Below are 25269 nucleotides of genomic sequence, written 5' to 3' on the forward strand. Positions count from 1 at the left end.
TTATCTTCCTCCTTCACTGCACATGTGAGGTGCCCCTTGGCCGGGTTTGATCTCTCTCTCTCTCTCTCTCTCTCTCTCTCTCTCTGTGTGTGTGACTCAGCACTGCCAACACATGACCCCACCCTCACCACTAGCGCTAGCTCTCGTGTGTGTGTGTGTGTGTGTGTGTGGGGGGGGGGGGGGGGGTTACCTTTGCCTCTTCAAAAATTTGGGGCCCTTACAAGTGTGTGAACAAGCTCCAAGGGGCACTAGCCACATCAGCACACGAACAATGCTTCCAGACAGCACCACCAACAACTGTGACCAACAAATTGCCAACGGTGACCACCTTCGCTAGCAAATAGTGTTGCGCATCGCAAGGCATGTGCCAATGCCCATGGATGGGACACCATAGCTGACATATCACAGAGCCCAAGGGAAAACACTCCCTTTGTGATTCCCATGGAGTGAGTGCGTTCCAAGAGATATAGCCCATGCGCATGTGGAACTTTAATGGTCCACGTGGCAGCTGCTTGTTGTACCTTCCTCCATAAGCCTTCAAAAGCTTTAAAAAAAATTCACTTGAAAACCAACTTATTGTCTGTCATCCCAATTGGTTCACTTTGAAGCACTTTTGGTCTACAAAAAACCACATAATGCATACATTTCTACTAATTTAATGCCATAAGCAGTTCTAACATATATCATAGATTATTGAAAGTTCACAGATACAAACAAAACTTTGTTTTTCTTCTTGTGCCCGCAAAGTGGCACAACATCCACCCCCTCTAAACCATCACATCCTCCGGTATGTGCCAATCTCTAGAGGTTGTCCAACGCAACATCATCTTCAAAAGTCACATCTTCATCATCTAAATCCTTATCTCCATCCACATTGAAGTATTTATCTTCAATTTGAAGTTCTTCATTTCTCCTTTTATATAGCTTGACACACTTACCTGCAATTGGGAGTTTCAACTCCATACCATCCATCTTATATAACTTGTAAATAGCATAGGAAAAGTATTTTTAACCACATACGGGCCAAACCACCGTTTAATCCTCTTTTGCATAGCTGTATACTGGTTGTCCAAATTGTTATCATAAACAAGAACCCAATACCCTTCTTGAATAGCACATGGCCTTAGCCTATGATGTCTCTCAAAATCCTTTATACTCCTCAATTTCTCCTTTGCAGTTTCTATATCTTCGCTTCTCTTCTCTAGCTATTGAATCCTTGAAGCAAGCAAATCTTCTCTGCTCATTTCTAGATCCCAAGGCAATATACTCCATGTAGTCATTGCCTCTTCAAGAGGCATAATAGGCTTATGTCCATACATAAGTTCTGATGATGGCACGAAAACTGTAACTGTGATGTGTGTAGTACGGTCCGCCCATAAAGCATAAGGAAGTAACCGAGGCTATTCACCAATACAACCTTTACATGATTTAGCCAATGCCTTGACAATGGGAGGATGCCCTCTTTCACTTTTCCCATTCCCTTTGTGATTGTATGCAGTAGTGAGTGTTAACTTGACACCCATATGAGCTAAAAAGTCTCGGGCTTTGTCAACATCCAGCTCTCGTCTATCTGCAATAATTCTTCCAAAACAGCCATATCTACATATTACATCTTCTAGCAAAAACTTGCATACAATATTTGTAGCTTTGGTTCACAAATCCCTCTCTTGAACCTTGTTTGTCAAATCTTCCCTGGCAAGCACGCAATCCATCTGGATGCTTTACATTTGAGTACATTTGACATACAATACAAGTTTCAACAAAGTGATCCACATCTTTATACATACCCTTCCATCAATATTGTTTTTTGATTTTAGCAAAAGTGGCCCAAACTCCCCTGTGTCCTGCCCATAGCGACTCATTAAATTCTTTAAGTACTTGAAGTTGTATGACCTTATCACAAACAACACGCTGAGGAGTTCGTCTCGGCTTCTTTGGATGATTCAATAGAAACGCATCTTGTAAGAAATATCCATAAGCCTTCTTTTGGATATGCTTAAAATCTTGTTTGGTCCAATCCTCGTGCTTCTTCAATGTACTCAAATATTTCCCAATCAGCAATCATACACCTTCATATTTTTCCTCAGCAAAAGATTGTAATGCAAAGACCGTATTTGTACATTCTACATGCAATGTTGAAGAGGTAAAGAACCTCAATCGAACATCTTCAGCTTCAAAAATCATAGTCTCTTTGTCTTTAAACCTAGCACTGGACAACATGTCAGCAGATTATCCTTCCTTGCAATATGAAGAAACTCGAGATTTAATGACTTAATATATGCTATCTATCGTAGCCTGGCTATGTCTGGTGTATAACAACTTGTGATCATCCCAAGTTACGGTAAGAAATTTGTCTCTACTATTACAGAAGCACCAATAGAGTACTCCTTGTCACGCCTTAGGAAAATTGCTACACCATAGAGTTCCCTTTTTACCGACGAATATGCTCTCTGTTGAGCACTTAATACTTTAGCACCAAATCTGATAGAATACCTTTTTCCCTGCTCGTCATCATGTCCAATAGCCCACCCAATACCTGTAGGACTTGTGCCAACTGTCACAATAATTGGCTTTCCTCTTTTGTAGTTTGCTTTCCTTAATGTAGGAGCCTCTTCTTCAGTTTACGAACGGCGTTCGAGTGTTCTTATTTCCAAACAAATTTTTGTCCCTTCCTGATCAACTGGTATAAAAACTTTGCAACATGTGAAAAATGGGGTAACCATATCATGTAGAAAACACATGCACCTAGAAATCTTTGCACTTTTGTAATTGAATTGCATGTCTCCTTCATCCTTTGAATAGCATCCACTTTAACAGCGCTTGGTATTCTACAAGATGGTCCACATAATTGTCCCACAATCAAAACTTTAACCTCGAACATAGACTTCTGGCCTGAGAGTGTAAGGTTGACCTCTTCAAGCTTCGATAATATCCTTTCACAATCAACAATATGGTTAGCCACAAACTATCTGCACCCCCTTTGATCTTTGACTTCATCTTTTTCACCCTCTTTACACCCATTCCTACAAATTTGATGCCATAATCAGTTTTAACATAGATCATAGATTGCTCAAAGTTCATAGATATAAACAAAACTTTTTTTTTCTTCTTGTGCTCGCAAAGTGGCATGACAACAAAGGCAATTTTTCTCGTGAAAGAAAATTGATGAAAAGCTCAGGAATGCAAGCAGCATTCTAGAGCAAGACTACATATGGATGTGCCACAATAATCCATTATCCACCTTACAATCAAGGATTCTGGGATTGTTCACATACAATTTTAGATGATGTACAATTGTGGAGATGACCGATGAGACAACAACGAATAGCCATGAAACTTTGTAGGTATGGGTGAAGCATCCAACTCTCCACCCTCGCAAAATTTCATGGCCATTGCAGACGTCTTGACGGTCATTAGTGGCAAATTGCCTTTTTTTTTTGTCGTTGGGCCTTTGGTGAGCTCAATGGAAAAAAATAGCGATTATGCAAGGCAAAGGAAGCACCATAGCCATGAAACTTTGTAGGGGCAAAGGAAGCACCATAATCTCCACCCTTGCAAAGTTTTGTGGCCATCACAAGCCAGTATGATGTTCACGGATGACACAATTGCCAATATTTTGCCTTGGGTCCTTCGCGTGTCCAATGGCAAAAAAATGGCGATTGTGGAGGGCTTGACTGATGAGACGACAACGGAAGGCCATGAATCTTTGCAGGGGTGGGGGAAGCACCCAACTCCCCACTCTTGTGAAGTTTCATGGCCAACATAAGCCGTCTTGATGGTAATTAGTGGCACAATTTCCCTTTTCTTGCCGTTGGGCCCTTAACGATCTCAATGGAAAATAATTGGTGACTAAGCAACACCTGATTGACGAGATGGCAATAGATGGCCATGAAACTTTGCAAGGGCAAGGAAAAAATCCTATTTCCCATCTCTACAAAGTTTCATGGCCATTGCAAGCCGTCTAAATGGTCATCAATAGCACAATCACCATCCTTTTGTCGTAGGGTCTGATCGATGAGACGACAATGGATGGCCATGAAACTTTGCAAGGGTGGGGAAGCACCTACTACCCACCCTTGCATATTTTTGTGGACATCACAAGAAGTCTCAATGATTAGGGATGGAATAATCGCCAATTTTTTAATCGTTGGGCCCTTGGCAAGCCTAATGACAAAAAAATGGCGATTGTGCAGGGCCTGACCAACCAGACGACGATGGATGTCCATGAAACTTTGCAAGGATAGGGAAAGCACATGAATACATATCCTTGTAAAGTTCCATGTCCATCTTAAGCCGTTTCAATGATCAAGGATAGCACAATCACCAATTTTTTGTCGTCGGGTCCTTGGCGAGCCCTATGACAAAAAATTGGTGATTGTGCAGGGCCTTACCAAGAGGAGACGACAACGGATGGCCATGAAACTTTGCAAGAGTAGAGGAATCATGCCACTTCTTGTCTCAATAAAGTTTTGTGGCCATTGGAAGCTGTCTTGATGGCCCTTAGTACCCTAAACCGCCATTTTTTTGGTGTTAGGCCGTTGGCGAGCCCAATGGCAAAATATTGGAGATTGTGTAGGGCCTGACCAATGAGACCAAATTAGATGGCCATGAAACTTTGCACGGGTAGGCAAAGCATCCAACCCCCCACCCTTGAAAATTTTCATGGCCATTGCAAGCCATCTCGACGGTCATTAGTGGGACAATTGCCATTTTTTTTCTATAGAAGTGGGAAAGCATCCTACTTCCTATCCGTGCAAAGTTTCATGGCCATTGCAAGCCATCTCTATGGTCATTAGTGGCGCAATCACCATGTTTTTGCCGTTGGGCCCTTGGCGAGCCCAATGGTAAATAAATGGCAATTATGCAGGGCCTGACCGACGAGACGGTCTATGAAACTTTGGAGGGATGGGCAAATCAACCTTCTTCCTACCCTTGCAAAGATTTGTGGCCATCACAAGCCGTCTCGACGGTCAGGGATGGCACAATCATTAATTGTTTTAATCTCTCGGCCCTTGGCAAAGAAATGGCGATTGTGCTGGGCCTGATCGGCAAGACGGCAATGGATGACCATGAAACTTTACAAGAATAGGGAAAGCCCCATAATTTCAATCTTTGAGTTTCATGGCCATCACAAGCCTTCTCGATGGTCACAAACAACACAATCACCAATTTTTTGTCGTCAGGCCTTGATGAGCCCAATGGAAAAATATTAGCAATTGTGTGGAGCTTGACTGATGAGATGACCGACGGTTGGCCATGAGAATTTACATGGGTAGAGAAAGCACCCTAATTTCCATCCTTGAAAAGTTTCATGGCCATCACAAACTGCCTCAATGGCCAGGGACAACAAAATCACCATTTTTTAATCGTTGGACAAACTTAATAGCAAAAAAATGGCAATTGTGCAATTTTTGAGACAATAATGGAATATGGCTATCAACTTTGTAGAGGTAGAGGAAGCACCCTAATACCCACCCCTGCAAAGCTTCATGGCCATTCGTTGCTGTCTTGTTAGTTAGGCCCTACAAAATTGCCATTTTTTTTGGCATTGCCAAAAAAATAATGATTGTGCCACTAATGACTATCAAGACGGCTTGCGATGGCAATGAAACTTTGCAGGGGTGGGGAGTAGGTTGCTTTTTTTGTCGTGCAAAGTCTCATGGCCATCCGTTGCCATCTCATGTGGCACTGCACAAGCGCCAATTTTTTGCCATTGGGCTCGCCAAGATCCAACAACAAGAAAATGGTGGTTGTGTCATTAATGACCATTGAGATGGCTTGCGATGAACATGAAACTTTGCAAGGGTGGAGTGTTGAATACTTTTCCCACCCCTACAAAGTTTCATGGCCATTCTTTGTCGTCTTGTTGGTGAGGCCTTGCACAATCGTCAATTTTTCCATTGGGCTCGCCAAGGGTCCAACGACAAAAATTGGTGATTGTGCCATCCCTGATCATTGAGACGGCTTACGATGACCATGACACTTTGTAAAGACAAGGAATAGAGTGCTTTCCCTATCCCTGCAAAGTTTCGTGGCCATCCGTTGTCGTCTCATTGGTCAAGCCCTGCACAATCACCAATTTTTTGCAATTGGGCTTGCCAAGGGCTCAACGATAAAAAAATTGGCGATTATGCCATCCTTGATCATCGAGACTGCTTGTGATGTCCACAAAAATTTGTAAGGGTGGGGAATAGGTGCTTCCTCCACCCTTGCAAAGTTTCATGGACATCCGTTGCCATCTCGTCGATGAAGCCCGATATTGGGGGATACTTTGTGACGAGCATCTTTTAAAGAGCGCTTTTTTGAAATTCAACGAGCAGATTCCAAAAAGATTTTTTTCTCTCTTCTGAACTATATTCGATCTCTTGATCCTCTGTCGGTCTCTCTCGCTCTCTCTAATTTTTTTCCCTTGGCAAACACACCTTGATCCCACATCATCATCACCATCGCTTTTGTTCCTTTTTTCTCTCCCTTGACCCTTTGTCGGCCTCGGCCTCGGCCTCTCTCTCTCTCTCCCTCCCCCCCCCCCCCCCCCCCCCCCCCCCCCTCTCTTCTCTCTTGATCCTCTTGACCCTTTGTCGATCTCGGCCTCGACCTCTCTCTCTCTCTCTCTCTACCCCCCTAGCTCGTCTGTCTCTTTCTCTCTCTCCTCTCTCTCTCTCTCTCTCTCTCTCTCTCTTCCCCTACCCCACTCATTGGTTTTATCTCTCTCTCTCTCTCTCTCTCTCTCTCACACACACACACACACACACACACACACACACACACAAGGAGAATTATACACCTAAATCAATTTATATCAAGATTAGTGCTAACAAAAAGAGAGATTAAAAGATTTATAAACCAAGATAATCCAAAACATCTTTGCCAAAGGTCCAATTCCTACCCAATCTATATCAACTTTGCTAGCTACAATACATTGGGAAAGATGTGTCACAAAATTGTACAATCTTGGGCTTCACTCTAAGTTTGGATATGTATGTTCACAACTAAGAGAATTGTAGACATGTACTTTTCTTTGCACATGTTGATGTATGAACATGTTTTCATTTTGGCTTAATCCAAGAAATCTCAAGAAAATGAAGTACAAGTGCTTGCAATCCAAATAAGGTTTCTTCTTGGTCTCCCTATCGATGAAATCAGGGCATGTGCAGTAATAGGTCTCATCCTTGATGTGCAGCTCATACACCCCCACGTGTCCATCTATTGCATGATGCTCAACCTTGAAGACTTCATGTGATTTCTCTACAATGAATTTCTCTTCAATAACCTTAGCCTTTAAATAAAGAGTGAGACCAATTTTCTTAGCTATCTCCATTGAAATGGAAGTTTGAAATTTGACTCTTATGCCATTTCTTAGTATTGAACCAATAGTACTTGCTTTTGTTGAAGCGAAAGAGGAATCACCTCCACCCTTGGGAGGAATTAGCATTGTTGTTGCACTCTCTTGATCTTTTCCAACTGTCTCAACTTGAAATACTCCTTCAAGTAGTAGCTCAACTTCTTCATCTTTGTTCCTAGGTAAACCGGCCAAGTTGATGGAGGAGGAGCTGGCCTTGGCTCTATATTATGATCCATGACATAGCAACAAATAACATGTTTGGGACATAGCAAAAACCATTGTTTGAGTAGCCCATTTGGATGTTTTCTATACCCCTCAAAGGATGGTGCAGGAGTCCCTTTACTACATGCCACAATATTTTGTCCACATTGTTTTCCATCGCTAGGTGTGCCACTGCATGTCACACAACTACCAAGAGGGGTTCTTCTGATTGCCCACATAGCTTCATTGACCTTTTCTTCCAAAACATAAAACTTTGTCTTCTCTTTGGAATTATCACTCCCATATAATACCCCTGAATCTTGTGTGAAAATGATCTTCTTTGGCCGTCCATGTGTTGTAAGGTCTCATATTTTTGCATTGTACTTTGGCCTATGTGTCAATTCATCCTCAACATCAATCACAATCGATGGCCCTCACTTTTGCCAAATGGTTTCTTTGTCTCCTTCAAGAGGGGTGCGAGCCTTATACATGGGTGTTCCAGATGTAGCCTCATTTACTAATCTTATGACTTGTGTTGGATTAGAGGAAACTCTCTCCTTGAGCCTCTCTAGTGAAGGACACTTTCCGATATGTTTACCTTGAGAGTAAGAAATTGCCTTTTTGCTTTGTAGTATTGCATTTGCCATATCTAAAGTACATGCGTCATAAAATGAGATTTTTTTGAACCTTTCGCCTGCAAGCTAGCTACCATGCTTTCTCTCGGCCAAGTTGGTTCTTGGGGTGTTTGCCCAATCGGCACTTCCCTCTATTTCTGTCATCATGCTCTCCCACTGTGAAACATGAACCCCCCACAAGCTCAACCAAGAGTCCATTGCAGGAATGTTTTTATCCATGCAATTTCCATTTTGCCACCATTGTCAAAGTAGACGAGACTCCGTTGTAGCTGCCTCTTTAGAGGGGGCTAGACACCATTTTTTGCACATGTATTTGTGAGTTTGTTGAGACGAAGAGACAATTTACTTAGTGGTGTGTGCCATCATGCTTTGTTTCCAATGAAAAAGGCAAGATCGCTCTCGATATTGTAGATAATTGTCTTTGCCACCATTGAAAACGATGCGAACTGCATTCCAGTTGGCTTGAGCTTCGTCCTCCATGAATCCATGGAAATTTCTCTCTCACATCCATGACCCTCCATAACTTCATTTATGCACTATGAGAAAAGAATTTGTACTTCCATGTCATCCTCTTTCATCTCACAAGTTGCAATAGTGAGGAGACCTCGCATGCTACAAGACACACACATTAGTAAACACGTTGTTGGTTGTTTCTTAAGATATGCCAAAATTTTGGAATACGTTCCTAAGACAACAAACCCTGGATCATAAACCTGGCATGCCATGGTCATCAAATCCGCCACTCAGTGAGTGTGATCAAATTGCACCCAAGCGTGTCGAAGATCTCTTGGTCCACTTCGTCGCATTTAATTAACCGAATCCAATCTAGATGCATGAACAACTATAGACATCTTGAACACAAAGCACCACTCCCCTTCCTCTCCTTGCCTGGGAAACCTAATTTTGTGGGAAAAAAGCATATGTGCAATCTCATTTTAGCCACAACAAGGAGTCCACACCAAAGCTCTCCTTTGTTGGTCCATTCCTAGTTACAGCCATGGACCTTCAAAATCTATATTTCAGATTTAAATTATTTTGAATTATTATGTCCAAATAAGAGAAACATGTAAGCATCCTCAACAATTTTCCTCCAGTAGGGGGCCCATTGCCTCAATCAAATTTAGAAATTCTTCCTCATGCATAATCTTGGACTCCAACTCTTTGCATAAAGTTGCAATTTTAGCCTCATTGCGACTTGCATAAAGACCAACCAGAATATCCCAAGCCTGTTTTGTAGATTTTGTTGAAAAAATATGAGGATTAATAGTGCGCTTCACAGAAAGAACAATCAATGCATGACCCTACACATATTTTATATCCCAACGAGCTTGATCAGGTGTAGGAAAAATAGCTTTGGCGGCAACAATCCTACCACCAAAACCTGCAACATCCTCAATATTGCCTACATCCTTAGAACTAGGACATACATCAATGCCCTACTCACTCGGGGGTTCACCTCTTAGACATGTCAGCTATCGTGTGAGAATGAATGGGTTTTTTAATTGCCAAAATTTTAAAATTTTAACAAGATTATATTAATAGAAGGGTTTTTTAAATTTATTTTAGAGACAAAGGTATACCCCCAAGCCTGAACAATATTCCAAACTCCCTTTGGCACAAGAACATGTTGCATCGTATATAGGGTAATTGTCCCCATCCAATCTATCCCAGCAGCAAACATCTTGTACACATCTATGTTTTTGTTACCCATGGCAAATGCTACACTTGATGTGAAAACTGCACAAAAAGAGGAGAAATAAAGCGAGAACAGCACGTGCTATATAGCACAAACCGTAGAAGAGTGTAAGGGACTTGTTATGCAAAAAACGACGCTGACAAAAATTCTACACAAAATGACAAAACAGCCTGCGTAGTACTGCTTGTAGTGGAAATGTAGGCCAAAATGAGCACAAATGAAAAATCTGAGCAAATCGAGCACTTTGGCTCATAGCAATCGAAGAAAGTGAGTAGGCATGTGCTGGAGCTATTGGCGACTAAGCCCGAGAGGATGCAACCTGCTCTGATACCAATTGTTTGAATTAGGGTTGCAGGATAACACACACAACTTGGAGAAGACGAAGGAAGTGCAAGGCGTACAACAGAGAGTATATTACTTAGTGCTCAATGGAAATATTGGATAGCCCTATAGTGATGGACGTATATACAATGCATGGGCAAAAAAAACTCGTAGTGAGGTAAAAAATGCCCCAGTAGTCCTAAGTGTTCTCACAAACATCACTACCACATGTATATGGTAGCATTTGTTGTGCCATATTTGCATTCATAAAAGAGGACTACAAAAAAAATCTATCTATCTTAGTCCTCTTCCTCGTCCAAAGGTACATAAGTTTGATCACTCGGACTCTACAACAACCAAAACCAAATTAGGTATATCAATAACCCAAAATGATTGATACAATATTCATTGACTACACTTATCACTTATAGAGATCCAATTGCTGAGTCAAATTGCTCGCGAGAGATATGATGGTTTTCCAACAACCATCACCAAGTATTGAACTCCATGTGCTCCTCTCAATACTTGACCATCTCTCTAGTAGGACGGGTCAAAGTGTTTTTTTTTGTAAGTTAACAATAACCAAAAAAGTTTCATAAGCTAAAATATCTTTTATACAAAACTTGCACAATTAAAAAATTACTCACATATTTATCTCTTCAAGCTTCTTTGCCTCCCAAACCATAGTGTGTGTGGGAATTGTCTAGTCCAAAGATTTGCACTATTGACTATGGGATGAGCCCATTGTAGCTTCTCGCCCTTTTTTTGCTTGGCCCTCTCCCACTCTGCATTTGCCATATTGCTGCACAATAGTTCCTCTCTAGTTTTGAAACCTACTTGGCCACTATGTAGTGTACACTTGATTGCTTGTTTTTTAGAGATTTTTTAATATACTCATCTAACCACTGTCGAGAAAATCTCATCGACAAACTATCATTAGAGAAATTCAAAAATTCAAGCATGCAATGCTTTCTCGACATAGCATGCATGATTGGGCACTTGGTCCTTGAATTAAAAAAAACAATTCTTATACATTGAGTCTATAACAATCTATAGGTGGTGCCAAAATGCCATGCCCTATGATGCAGTACCAAAGTTGACCTCGCCACCATACTTGACCTTGTAGTAGCACCCATGCATGTTTGGCATGGGCAAGACAATGTTCTCATTCTTTGTGGTTGGAGTGGTATGCTCCAAAAAAGGTGACTTCATCCCCCCTCTACCACCAAAATAGGCATCCCAACAAAATCCCCTTGTTACTTCGCCTATCACGACACTTCCTATCGTGAGATGAGATAAATGCGATAGTGCACTACTACAAGAATTTTGTCAACAACAATCTATGGACTATCACGAATGAGGCTCGTGAAAAAAGAAAGTACAATGGAATGGTGTGGGTCCTTGCAATGGAAGGGGGTGGGTTGGTAAGAAGGTATAATAGAATCCAATGCCATCCCTATGAGGCTCTGGACATTGGAGTCCCTCCCTGACTCCCCCATAGTGTGGTCCATTGTGAAAGACCATAATCTGCTAGCTGTTGTGGAGTCTAGCGGCTAAACAATCCCTACATTGATAGTGAGCGTTGCAGGTTCTGATCTACCACTCGCAAAGGAGCCTCAGTAGATGGACCGACACCTCCATAATTGAAAGAGGGCCATTCTTGAAAACAACAAAAATGAATCTACACTCATGCTTGCAAAAACCTAGCTATAGATAAACCTAATCCATTGCTTGGACTTACCCCCCAAGAGTCAATTCTATTGGAGGTGATGTCCACAATGAATGGTGCCCATCTGGGACGTGAACCAACAAAAGGAACAATGTGAGGGTTGATCCGCAGTAGGTGGTCTCTTGTCCAACATCTACAAGAGATTAGTCTGTAAGTATTAGGAGCTAGCCTCTCTCTAATCTCACTATACTTAGTCTACACACTTTTATATGTCTACACCCAATCTACACCACTTCTCTAGGACCTATTACGCACCTAATCTACATTGCTTCTCTGCACCTACTCTACACGTACTTCATGTACATCCCTCTATATGTCTACACCTAATAAAACTAGATTAGGTGTAGAGAGAGCATCAAGAGAGGGGTAGATATATGTTTATACACACTCACATAGATATGTATATACATGCACACATATATTTCTAGACTCAAGTAGGGGCTAGTGGTGCCAATAGCCTAGTGGCACCTCTTTAGGTATCATCACAATCTCAATGGGGGTAAAGTGACAAAGGTTACATTGCAGTAATCCATACATGAGTGGATCAAGAACTGCAACACGAGGATAGAAAAGGGACTATACTTGAGAGAAAGCGTTCAACCATCGGGTGCTAAGATCCCTTGGTGCCTAACACATGTATATATACATGAACTTGCATAGATACATATGTACATAGCCTCACATCTATGCACTCCTATATGGGACACAACCATTGAGTGCTAAGCTCCTATATGCAATGGGAAAATCCTTTCTTGCAATGTTGTCAGAGTGTGTGGTTCTCCAGGGTTGACCAGAAAATCATCAGACTTCTGGCTTTAGATGGAACTTATAAGCTTAAACCAAGAGAAATGAGAGTAGATATGAAAAGATTTAGGGCTACTAGGAGCAAATAGCTATTTTTACAAGAATAAATAGGAAATCGACACAACTTGGAATAGCTTATTGAGATTAAAAGCAAAAAAGAGCATATAATCAACACAAAATTGATGCTAAGATCCAACAAAGCTTCAATAATGAAACCTGAAAACCCTTTTACAAACTGATTGCATACGTTTCTACTAATACCCCTTTTAATCTGCAACCCTTTGGTCACAAATACCCAATATTGAAACCAAATGAGAATTCCAGTTCAAACAAAGTCCAATCTCCCCCCCCCCCCCCCCAATGCTCTCTTGTTGTCTGCCTTTGCTTGCTAACTACACTTCTGAGGGCAGACAACAAAGGTCTCAAAAGGACCCAGCAAATAGATTACTAGCTCAAGATCTCCCTCTTGATGGGTGCTCGCCAAGAGAGCAAGCTTCACATTTTTCATCGCTATAACTTCCCCCTCCCCTGTTCCCTTGTTACAAAAGCTCTCCAAAAAGAAAACCGCAACTGTAAAAAAAAAACCCTTATGGGAACGTGTGGTTCCATATTTCTACCAATTTTTCTATTTTTAATTCCACTTTTCATGTGAGCCAATCCCCTTTTTATATTTATGGATACTTTGGAGGCCAATTCTGTTGAGCTTTGAGGCTAGGGAGGATGGACTCGGCTGCAAGCCATGGGGAGTACAAAACAAGAGAGAGTTGACACAGGAAAACGCTATGCTATTGCTTGATTAACTAAAAAGAGCCTTAGAATATAAAAGAGATTTTCCATGCACAGTGGACTTTCCTCTGCATGCAATAAGGGAATGTCTCCAGGGGCGATTGGGCTTGAACCCAACAAAGGCTTGTGTGAGGCCTCCCTTTTGGTTGTCACAATACCGTGAAATTGGCACAGAACTGGCCCTCGTGATGAAATTTCAATCGCTGATATCTTTCTTGTTTGGACTTTGATCAATGATCCATTGAAGGGCCATTTTTCAAATTTTGGACCACCTCTCTCTTGGTATGCACTTGATGGCAAGGCTTCAACGCTTTGTAGAGGAGGAGGAACCTGATGCATTAAAATCACAAAAAATCTATGTATTTATTTTGTACATAGCTATGGTTTTGACACATTTGGATCTTGAAAAAAAGGAAAGGTAGTAACAGACCCTATGAAGACAGAAAATTCACTGGATGCTGATTTAACCTGACGGTCACTTACAAGTGAAGAATAAGAGTCAACAGTGAAAGAGAGGAGAATCTTATGCATTATTGAGTTGGAGTCAACAAATGTTATCAAACTCAAGCATAATTCACTTTTGGACACAAGTCTTGCACATGGAGTCAAGAGGGGACCACCTGGAAGACGTTTGGAAGAGAAAAGACGGACACCTATTTTTGTGGGATTTTGCTCTATTTTTTCCATTCCAAATTGGAAAAAGTTTTCAATAGCAAAGTTGTAGGTATGGAGCTGATCTTTTTGCTCATATTTTTTTAATAATTTTTGGAGCTACGGTTTAGGAGATATGGCAGAAATGGTGGAGCCTATCTGTCCACATGGGAAGAAGTCATGATTATTCAAACTCCACACATATAAATTTTTATAGGTTTCTCTCCGTTATTGCTTGATTTTCTCTTATTTTATCAAGATTCTCTCAAATATTATAAGGAAGCTCTTGGACTCAAGCTATGGAATGGGGCATGGAGACAAAGCTCGCCATGATGAAGGCAATTAGGAAGAAATTGGTCAATAAGCAAGGCACATGGAGATCTCTCATTATGGGAATGCCTCTAGGTGAGGTTCTTTGTAATAACTCCTTTTGCTCATAATCTTGTCCCTAATCACTCTCTTGGCCTTTAAAAGGAGGCCTCCTCTTTTGTAAATACGACACACACACACACACACACACAACCCCATATGCACACTATCTCGTACCCACATACCCACACACCTACACATACACACCCTTATCATATAATCACAACACCATCACCATCACCATGCACAAAATGAGCACCATGTCTCCACGCACTTGTAATGAAGGATTGAAGGCACAATAATAAGAAGAAGAATGATGGCTACACTCATGATATTCCTCTCATCAACTCCCAGCCCTCCATTATGCATCCTATGGTCTTGTTGCCTTCTCATCTTCTTGCCCTATGCTACCTATTGTAATCATATTTTGCAAGCAATCAACACACTCCATCTCGGTGCCATACATTGTGTTGTTTGGGATATACTTCATTGTGAGTATGGTTTATGCTTGTTTCTTTCCATTTTGCGTATGCTGAGGTGTGCGGATTCGCCACCATACACACACTCTCTCGCTCCCTCTCATATTCCTACCACCTTGCTACTTGCATCTTAAGGTGTGCGGATTTGCCACCTCTGGTATGAGAAGTGAGCATACTTGCATGTTTCCCTTACCTTATTATCTTCCTTATTACATGCATGAGTAGCAAGCCCATTCTCACTCACTCACCATTCCTTTCATCTTGTTTTCTGACCACCCCATCCCACACTTGGGCGTGGATCTTGAATTGTTTTCCATGGCATGTGTGATTGTGTATATGTATGTGTCATTTAATGTCTTCTTGGTCTCCCCTTGAATTTCTATTGATCTTTTTGTTTGGTTTTAGTTTGTTGAGCAAAATGCTTCTTAAAGATCACCATATGCCTTCGGATCGTCAACGGGGAAAAGTTGTATATCACTACACTTGGCATGGACTATGAACACATCTATGCATGTGTCAATGATTGCATACTTTACAATATTCAACATGCACATGCCACCTCATGTCCCATGTGCAAAGAAGCATGCTAAAAGACTAGTATAATGGGAGCTCACCTACCTCGTTAGATATTGAGGCATTTTCACTTATCACTCCAATTCAACACATGTTTAAAAGCAAGTCTATCATGGAGCTTCTTACATGGCATGCCAACCACCACTCAAATGATGGAATGATGCGTGTCCCTACCAATTCACCTGTATGGAGATACATTGAGACTCAATGGCTAGAGTTTTGTCTATAGCCTTGACACTTGAGGCTTGGGTTGGCAAGTGACGGTGTCAATCCCTTTGGCACCAAGTCTACATCATGAAGCACTTGGCATGTGATGATCATTAACTACAATATTCCACCATGGGAGACAACCAAGAAGGGCAATACACTTTTTTTCTTTTCTTGTGCTAAGGAAGTACAAATTAGTGAATATTGATGTCTACACCCCAAGCCCCTCTACGGGATGCATGTCTAACCTTACCATCCTATCTTATTGCAGTACTAGCGAGAACCATGATTAATTTGTCAATCCATGGGATGAAGCTGACTCGACTAGTCCATAGAGGCTACAAGAGGTTGTCAATATATCGGAAAACAACTAACAACTCGCATCTAATTCAGGCTACACTCAAGTGACTGAAATCACCAAAAGCCAATCGCTCATCGACAAACAAATCACATTCGTTACAGCATCAAATGACATCCAAACATTGGTACAACTGAAGATGGTCGACCCATGGAAGTGCAAAAAGTCGAGGCAGGGCGGTTTGTTGGCAAGTGGCAAGGACATTGGGGATGTATTTGATGGTGCTAGGGGACAGGTACACCCAGATGGAGCACTTGCTAGCAGGAGCTGCGAGGGTTTTTTTGCTATTACAGGTGACAGGAGTAAGTATAGATATCACAAGATTGGGAATGGGACGAGGAGTGCTAGATACAGGTGCTATCAGGTTTGTGATATGGGATTTGGGGCAGGCTATCTCCACGACACTCTACTGCCAGGATGTGTATGCCAAATGCGACATGGTACAGGTCATTTGTGGTTCTCAAGACTTGGAAGGCGAAAGGTGCTATGATGTGTATGTCGGATTGAACATCAAGATCAGCAGATATCTTGACACCTTGAAGTTTTTTTTATGCTCTTTTGTGGCTATCAAGATTTGGTATAGGATGCGCCCTTGTGGAATGATATGAAGGGTTGTTCTCACTATGGCTGAGTTTGCCTTCGGATTGCCTTCAGTGGGAATTCCCTCAGAAGGGGAATTGTATTTTTGGAAGACTTTAATTTTTCCAAGCCATGCAACTATTTAGAGGAGGTAGCACTGTCAAGGGAGGTGGCCCAGGAATAGAAGGGGAAGCACCCGATTGCGTATGGAAGAAATAGGTTGCGCAACTTGAGGGCCATGCAGGAGGGCGAGTATCGGTAGGAGAGGAGCTCGTGGAGTAGGCAACCAAGGAGGGTGCAATCTGTGGCGGGAAGGGGCGGGCCCAAGAGGAGAGAAAGGGGAGGCCACAAGGTGGCAGGGGCCATGGAGTGTCAGGCCGAGAGCTGCTAATGAGGAGGAGGGGCTGCATGGTTGGAGGAATTGGGTGGCACATGTAGTGGATGAAAACGGGCAGGGGCTGCAAGGCCGCCATGTGAGAAGGAAGGCCGACAGAGGGCATCAAGGGGAGTCCGCTTATGGAGCATCTAGTCCGGGGAAGATGCCATCTACATAAGATGTTGAGGGACACCATTTGGGGGTGGGCGGTCGTCACCACGAGGCAAGGCCACCATGAGTTGAAGGATTACCAATCGAGTACGAATGGCAGTTGTGAAGAGTGTTGCACGCAATAGAGGAGTCGGCCCATGGATCGACTGCATAGGGAAGCCGTTTGCTGCAAAATTATAGCTAACGCCATCATTGTACCCGAATTCTTGTTTTTTGTTATGCATAAGTGACTTTATGGTTTGGTTGGATTAGTGTTTGTGTTGGATTTGCCATCATTCTTCTTGTCTATCTTGTCTTGTGGATCTCGCCCATGGTAGCAATGGCTCCGGGATTGCACGCGTGTGTGTAGAGAGAGAGGGAGGGAGTGATTGTGATTGCAGATTGGGTGTGGTTTTGTGTGCGGTCGAGGTGTGCGAGGCCTCTCGATGTGAGTGTGTTTACAAATATGGGTGCATTGGTGGGTGTGTAAGTTAATGCGATTGCGTGTAGCTGAAGTTGCTCGTAGGTGAGGTTGTTCAGTGCAAGTTGCATAAAGTGTGCATGTGTGTATGTTTCTTAGTGGCTTGGGGTGCTGGATATCTACTGGGCTATAGAGAGGCAGCTAGATTGTGTACTGGGTATTGAATCCTTTTCCCCCATCCCATCAGTGGTGCCCCCACGAAGGATCTACTGATTGCTCCTCAATGAAGTTTTAAAGCCTGAAGATGATGCATGATATTGACTTGGTGCTTGCTGGAGAAGAAGAGGCTACATATTGGTTTTCCGATTTGGAGCTATACTTGTTGCAGTTAAGAATTTGTGGACATGAAGCCAAATTGAAGGCCCTACCATTGGTTCTACAAGGAGTAGCCAAGGCATGGTTTGAGGGATTGAAGATTGCAGATCGTCAGTCTGCTGAGCGAGATTCGCAAACAGTTTGTTGAAGCTTTTCAGAAATGGGTTTCTCCATCAGACTTGGGTGAACAATTGAGCAAGCTAAAGCAGGATGTAAGTGAAGATTTTGCTTTGTTTTTGGGTAAATTTGAATCTATTTGGGAGAGATTAGCCGCTGTTACATGTGTGCAAAATGGAGACCCTTTCAAGCAAGAGCAATTTTTAGCCTGCTTGCATCCGCGAATCAAAGAGAAGGCCAAGTGTGGTGATGCAGAGGACTATGCACAAATGGTTTGCTTGGCAAAGGCAAAGAGCAGGAAAGCAAAGAAGAAGCTGGAGATGGGTTTTTTGAAGCCGACAGACTATGGATATAGCTCGACAATGGAGTTGCGTCATGCCATGAAGCCAACGGGGGGTTCAAGCATCAAAGAGGTAGTTACTTTGCCATTGGTAAGCCATTCTGGTAATTTGGTTCAGTTTGTACCTCCAATTTGGTGTGCTGCTATACAAGAGTTTGTTAACCCGGCTAGCAAGGATGCGGTCCTAGTCAAAGAGTGTATGCGTGAAGAATCACATGAAGCAATGGGTCAGAGCTCACTGGACAAGTTTGAAGATGTTGGCAAAGCAATGGTCAAAGCTATGCAGGAGGAAGCAAGCCAGCGGGTTGGGCAACCTTGCCCTACTGATCGTGTTGAAGAGTGGCAGTGCATTCCAGAAGGTGTTGGTGATGTCGACCTACCAAAAAACGAGGTAATAGATCATGGCTTTCGCTTTTGCCTTCGTAGATGGTGTGGTCGTAGAAGAAGTCCTTGAAGAGAAGGCAAAGGTGATTGAGCAATCCAATTTGCTCTCGCATGAAGTGGTTGAAGATGAAGTATCAAAGGCTATGGCAGACAAAGACTTACATAGTGAATCAAGTATAGAGTGTATGCCATTTGAAGGACCTACGACAAAGGGTATGCTTGGAACACAGGTAGGTTGGGCTATGCAAGAGGCAACGGTAGTGGAAGACAGGTTGCTAAAGGTGGGTGTTATGCTATTGATGGACATGCTTTTGAAAGTTTCTTTCCAGGTAGTTTTGCACCGTTTGCAAAGCTCTTTAGATGAGGGGTCTGCTATGAAGATCTCTCTAGCAGGTGAGAGACTGATGAGGTATGGTGCCGATGCTTCGCAAGTTGGTATACAAGCTTGTTTTGTATATGAAGCCAGCATATGGATACAGGTAGTTGAAGATCGATGCTATGCCAAGCTGCACAAAAGGCTTATTTTTGGGTTTACAGGGGCAAAAAAATGGTTGAATACGCAAATATTACGGACGCATGGCTGTGCTCAATGCCATGTTTTTGATCCAGGCGGAGTTTATACTATGTTGGGGAGAGCCTATGGTTTTCCGTTTGACCGAGGTGGGCTCTACAACAGATGAATATCTCTCTCTATCTATCTTATGCGTCTTGTACATAATCTCTATCTATCAACTTCTTATTATGCAATGCTATTTTACCTAAATAATGCCATGGTTGAGCATGAATGCTCAATAAGGGGTTGGGCAATGATGGTACAACTGAAGATGGTCGACCCATGGAAGTGCAAGAAGCCGAGGCAGGGCGGTTTGCAGACAAGTGGCAAGGACATTGAGGATGTATTTGATGGTGCTAGGAGACAGGTACACCCAGATGGAGCACTTGCTAGCAGGAGCTGCGAGGGTTTTTTTGCTATTACAGGTGATAGGAGTAAGTACAGATATCACAAGCTTGGGAATGGGACGAGGAGTGCTATCAGATTTGTGATATGGGATTTGGGGCACGCTGTCTGCACGACACTACTACCAGGATGTGTATGCCAAATGCGACATGGTACAGGTCATTTGTGGTTCTCAAGACTTGGAAGGCAAAAGGTTCCATGATGTGTATGTCGGATGGGACATCAAGATCAACAGATATCTTGACACCTTGAAGTTTTTTTAATGCTCTTTTGTAGCTATCAAGCTTTGGTATAAGATTCGCCCTTGTGGAATGATATGAAGGGCTGTTCTCACTATGGCCGAGTGTCGATTGCCTTCGGATTACCTTCGGTGGGAATGCCCTCAGAAGGGGGATTGTATTTTTGGAAGGCTTTAATTTTTCCAAGCCATGCAACTATTCAGAGGAGGTAGCACTGTCAAGGGAGGTGGCCCAGGAATAGAAGGGGAAGCACCTGACTGCGTATGGAAAAAACAGGTTGCACCACTTGAGGGCCATGTAGGAGGGCGAGCATCAGTAGGAGAGGAGCTCGTGGAGTAGGCAACCAAGGAGGGTGCCATCTGTGGCGGGAAGGGGTGGGCCGAAGAGGAGAGAAAGGGGAGGCCGCAAGGTGGCAGGGGCCATGGAGTGTCGGGCCGAGAGCTCCTGATGAGGAGGGGCTGCATGGTTGGAGGAATTGCGTGGCGCATGCAGTGGATGAAAACGGGGGCTGCAGGGACGCCATGTGAGAAGGAGGACCAATAGAGGGCATCAAGGGGAGTCCACTTGTGGAGCATCCAGTCGGGAGAAGCTGCCATCTACATAGGATGCTGAGGGCCACCATTTGGGGGTGGGCGATCGTCACCACTAGGCAAGGCCGCTAGGAGTTGAAGGATTACCAATCGAGTACGAATGGCAGTTGTGAAGAGTGTTGCACGCAATAGAGGAGTCGGCGGCCACGGATCGACTGTATAGGGAAGCCGTTTGCTACAAAATTATGGTTGATGCCATCATTGTACCCGGATTCTTGTTTTTTGTTATGCATAAGTGACTTTATGGTCTCATTGGGTTAGTGTTTGTGTTGGATTCTCCATCATTCTTCTCGTCTATCTCGTCTTGTGCATCCAGCCCATGGTAGCAGTGGCTCCGGGATTGCGGGTGTGTGTGCAGAGAGAGAGAGAGAGGGAGAGAGTGATAGTGGTTGCAGATTGGGTGTGGTTTTGTGTGCGATCGAGGCGTGCGAGGCCTCTCGGTGTGAGTGTGTTTACAGATATGGGTGCATTGGTGGGTGCATCATTTAATGCAATTGCGTGTAGCTGAAGTTTCTCGTAAGCGAGGTTGTTCAATGCAAGTTGCAGAAAGTGTGTGTGCGTGTATGTTTTTGAGTGGCTTGGGGTGTTGGATATCTGCTGGGCTATAGAGACACAGCTAGATTGTGTACCGGGTATTGTATCCTTCCCCCCATCCCAACGTAATGAAACTTCTAAGACATGTTTATACGACCTAAGCACACATGCTTATGGTCTCAAACCCCACTTTAGGTCAAGTTACAAAATCGCAATTATTAACAGCATTTGATTTTTGACCTAGTCGTTTTCGACCCAGAATGCATCTAAATGCTTAGCAATGATGCCCCAATGGCCCGCCGATGCTTAGTTTTTGATTTGAAAGTGTAAATTCCTAGTTATAATGAAATTAGGCCGCAGATCGGCGACGCCAAAAGCTACAAATTACTGTGAACTGCTTATGTCAATGCGTAGAGCTCTTACTTGCGGTTGCAATGCAACAAACGTGACTGCAATGCGACAACCGGGGAGGGAGTAGGAAGCGCGAGAAGGAGAGAAGTGCGTTAGCTTACGCTGTGTATTTAATTATCCAAAACTTGAAAATAACTTACAAAAATTGGCTTTTATACCTTAGCCAAGGTTTTTGGTGGTCAAAACTAATAATTCGAGAGTTCTACCAAAGATGGGTAATGACAGGTTGATACAATCTGGAAGCTTGTAGCCCCGGCTCATTAATTGCAGAGTTTATCGGAGAAAATAAGAGTTACAATATTTCCAATTTATCAAAAATAATAAGTGTTTTACAATGAGAACTATAAAAAATGCTATCTGTGGTATCCGTGTTAGCTTGCTGCTAACATTTCCCCCGTCCTAGCCTGTGTCATCCCTTGATACAGCTTTATGGACTGAAATAGTCTTTGAGCTGGCGGCTGGCGAGGCAGTCTTTAAGTGCATTCAATGCCTTTTGGTATCTGATTTTCCTTTCTTTATTGGGCACTTGCAAAAAGTGCATGGTTACTCTGTTCTTCAGATCCACTGTTGAGTATTCTACAAACCTGGATGTGAGGTTGCTGATCACTGGTGCAAATATCTTCTTTCGCCAAGTGAAGAATCCCATGTACAATGCTTCCTTGAATACTAGCATATTGTGTGAAGGTAGAAACGTGCATCTGGCGTAGAAGCCATAGAGGAATTCTTCTAAAGGTTGGCCACTGAGATCATAGCACAAACCTTTATTTCCCTCGAGGAATGACATCCACGGGGCACCTGCTTGCTCTGGCTCATGAAAAAATTCAATATAGGTGAGAAACATTCGGCATATCTTATATAACATTGCACATGAGAGATCCGTTAGACTTTTGAAGAAAGACATGGTGCCCTTTAGGGTTTGGCCGGTCCCTTTTCTAGAGCTGGCAATCTCGGGTAGTTTAGCTACGTTGGCCACTTCTTTGTCAGTGCCTCATGCGCTTGCCAAGTCCTCACTCTTGGTACAGGACAGAAGGTCGGATCTCTTTGCAGGGCCGCAGGTGCTCTCGTGAACAAAATCAAGTACCTTGGGTTTTTGTTCAGCCAGTGCAACCTCCACTTCGGGTGGTCTTTATCTGCGCCATCTATTTGCATGTCTGCATAAAGCCTTTCTTTAACTTGTAGTAACTTGACCTTTATAAGAGGGTATGGTAGGGATTTCTGATGCCATTGCGCATTGATCTGATTGGGAGTGAGTTGTGTAACGTTGACGGAATGAAGAACTCTCAACTCCCAATCCATCGTTGCCTTCCACTGCTCATCCGCCTCTTGTGTGATCTTTTCTTTCAGTGCATCTTCTTCAGCTTTTGAGAGCTGGACCATGGGCATTGTGTCTGCATCTGTAATGTTTACCTGGAAATCATCCTCACCACTCAAATCTGCTGTGGATTGTGTCTCTAGTTCAGTAAATGACGCTGAGGGTATATCTATTTGTGGCTGCTCTGAAGTGCCTGCCTCTTCTTGTATCTCCGGCTTTTCGTCTCTCAACAGCTGGTTAAATCTTTTGAGCTCAACTATGTCCTTCAGCAACTCTTCTTCTCTCTGGACCCGCATCAAAGCCAGGTCCCTGCGCTGAGATCACTCCAACTTTAACTCCAGCTCGAGGTCTTTGTTCTTTTTCTATAATTCCTTGTACACTTCATCTGTCCCTTTGACCGAGGCTACAGCTGGATTCTCTCGTATTTGCCGCAAGAAAATTGCTTGATCATTTATTCTTTGTTTGGAGTATTGTAAAGAAGTGTTGGCAACATCCAACTGCACTTGAATATTCTAAACTGACAGGGTGGTCATTAGAAGTTTGTCTGTAACTTCTGTCATAATAATCAATATCTAATTCTCCTAAATGATTTTCTCATATTAAACTGATCATTTAATGTGGGGAAGTGCCAAGGGAGAAAAAGTTAGAATATTGGTTAAGCTAGCAGACCGGCCACAGTAGGGATCCAAAGGAGGGAAAATAGGGATCCAAAGGGGGGGCCATCTGCAAAAGAGCCATGTGAAACAATGGGCCAAAAAGACCCTAAGGTTCAGCCCATTAAGACTTCCAAAATGCTAAGGTTCCAAAATTCAAAGGTTATGTCCAAAGGTCAACCCTAGGGAAAATTGGATGCTTAGTGTGTGCCCTAAAAGTCTTTTCACATCCCTACATGGGAGGGGGCGAGCCCCAAAGGTAGGGGATGAGAGAGAAAGCCACACACACACACACAGGCTCCCTTTACACAAAGGGAATGAGGGACACATGTCAGCTCCCTAGGCCAGATGCCCACAAGGTGTGCCCAATTCCTATTGGAAGACCCTTGAAGTGGACCAATGAGAATTAAGCTAGAGTAAATGTAGTTTAATTAATTTAAAAACATTTAATAAAAGAAACCAATGAGAATTAAGTCTCCTAGAAGACTATTGGGCAGTCTCCCAAAGGGTCCAATGAGCATTCAGAAGCCTCATGGCTTGCCTGATTCCTATTGGCCAGGAGACAAAGGGGTCCAATGAGAGTTTTGTTTAATTATTTAATTACCTAAAGCTCTCACAAAAGGGGAAAGGGGGACACATGTCAGAAGGCTATCACTTATGCTGTTTAATTCCTATTGGCTTGACTTGGGGAGGTCCAATGAGGCAAAAGCCAGACCTAATTAGCAGCTAGGGCTCGCCCAAGAGAGAGGGAGGGCTGATTTTTGCTTGGATTGACACACACACACTCACACTTGACCATGTGTGAAGGAAAAATACTCTATCTCCTCCCAAGCTTTAATGGAGAGCTCATCACCTACTCCAAGCTTGTGAGATAGAAGCCTACATCAACACTCTCTTGGCATGTGGATGCAAATCCAACCAAGAGCCAAGCTTCAATGCATGCTCATCTCCTCTACCAAGCTAATTACTAAGCTAAGCTATGCTAATATGAGTGATTATGTGAGGAGATGTACATCTTTCTCGTAAGATACTCCTTTTTCCTCTCAATCTACTCTCATACCCTGCTAGCTCTCACCATCTTCGAAGGTGTGTGAGGTCTTGGGTCTGAGAACGGGGATAATTCAAGTTGTGTTTGATTAAGTGTTTTGCTTGGTGTATGAAGCTTCCATCTTCATCGCACTAGCTAGTCTTGAAGGAACACAAAGAATTGTATTGTACAATGTCTCTCTTGATGGGAGAAACCATAATACAAAGCCTTTTGGAGGGGGGACCGGCTCCATGCAAATCCGGTCCTCAACTGTTGTCAATAGCTTAATTGCTCTCTCTTTTGAAAGTATTGTCGATGCTATCTAACTAGGTGTTATGCTTTTTGTTGCTCTCTCCACCCAAGCACTCTTGTAATTCTCATCAGGAAGCTATTCTAATGAAATGCCCACTATGTTCATGCTGATTTCCGCTACACAAAAGTTATTAGGCCATTAAATGTTACATTGGTATCAGAGCTCAAGGTTTCTCTTTTCTTGCTCAAGAAGGGAGGTCCTCAATCTAGCTACAAATGGTTGGCATTATTAATTGCCTATGAGTAACTAGAATAGGGATTTTTCAGCCTTGCAGTGCGCCTGCCTTTGTGCAGTTAACGGGGCATCACCGTCGAGAGCTATGGTCTTAATAGTGGAGTC

General features: G+C 43.0%; 1 protein-coding gene across 1 annotated transcript; it reads left to right on the plus strand.

Annotated features, from left to right (window-relative positions):
- The first annotated feature begins 18372 nt into the window (after positions 1–18372).
- Positions 18373–19573, plus strand: LOC147433102 (uncharacterized). The gene has a single exon (XM_086491712.1). The coding sequence runs from the start codon at positions 18911–18913 to the stop codon at positions 19571–19573; it is 663 nt and encodes a 220-aa protein (XP_086347838.1). The 5' UTR covers positions 18373–18910.
- The last annotated feature ends 5696 nt before the right edge of the window (positions 19574–25269 follow it).

This window comes from Adiantum capillus-veneris, chromosome 20 (assembly GCF_014529385.1).
Source record: "Adiantum capillus-veneris isolate H3 chromosome 20, ASM1452938v2, whole genome shotgun sequence".
NCBI lineage: Eukaryota > Viridiplantae > Streptophyta > Polypodiopsida > Polypodiales > Pteridaceae > Adiantum > Adiantum capillus-veneris.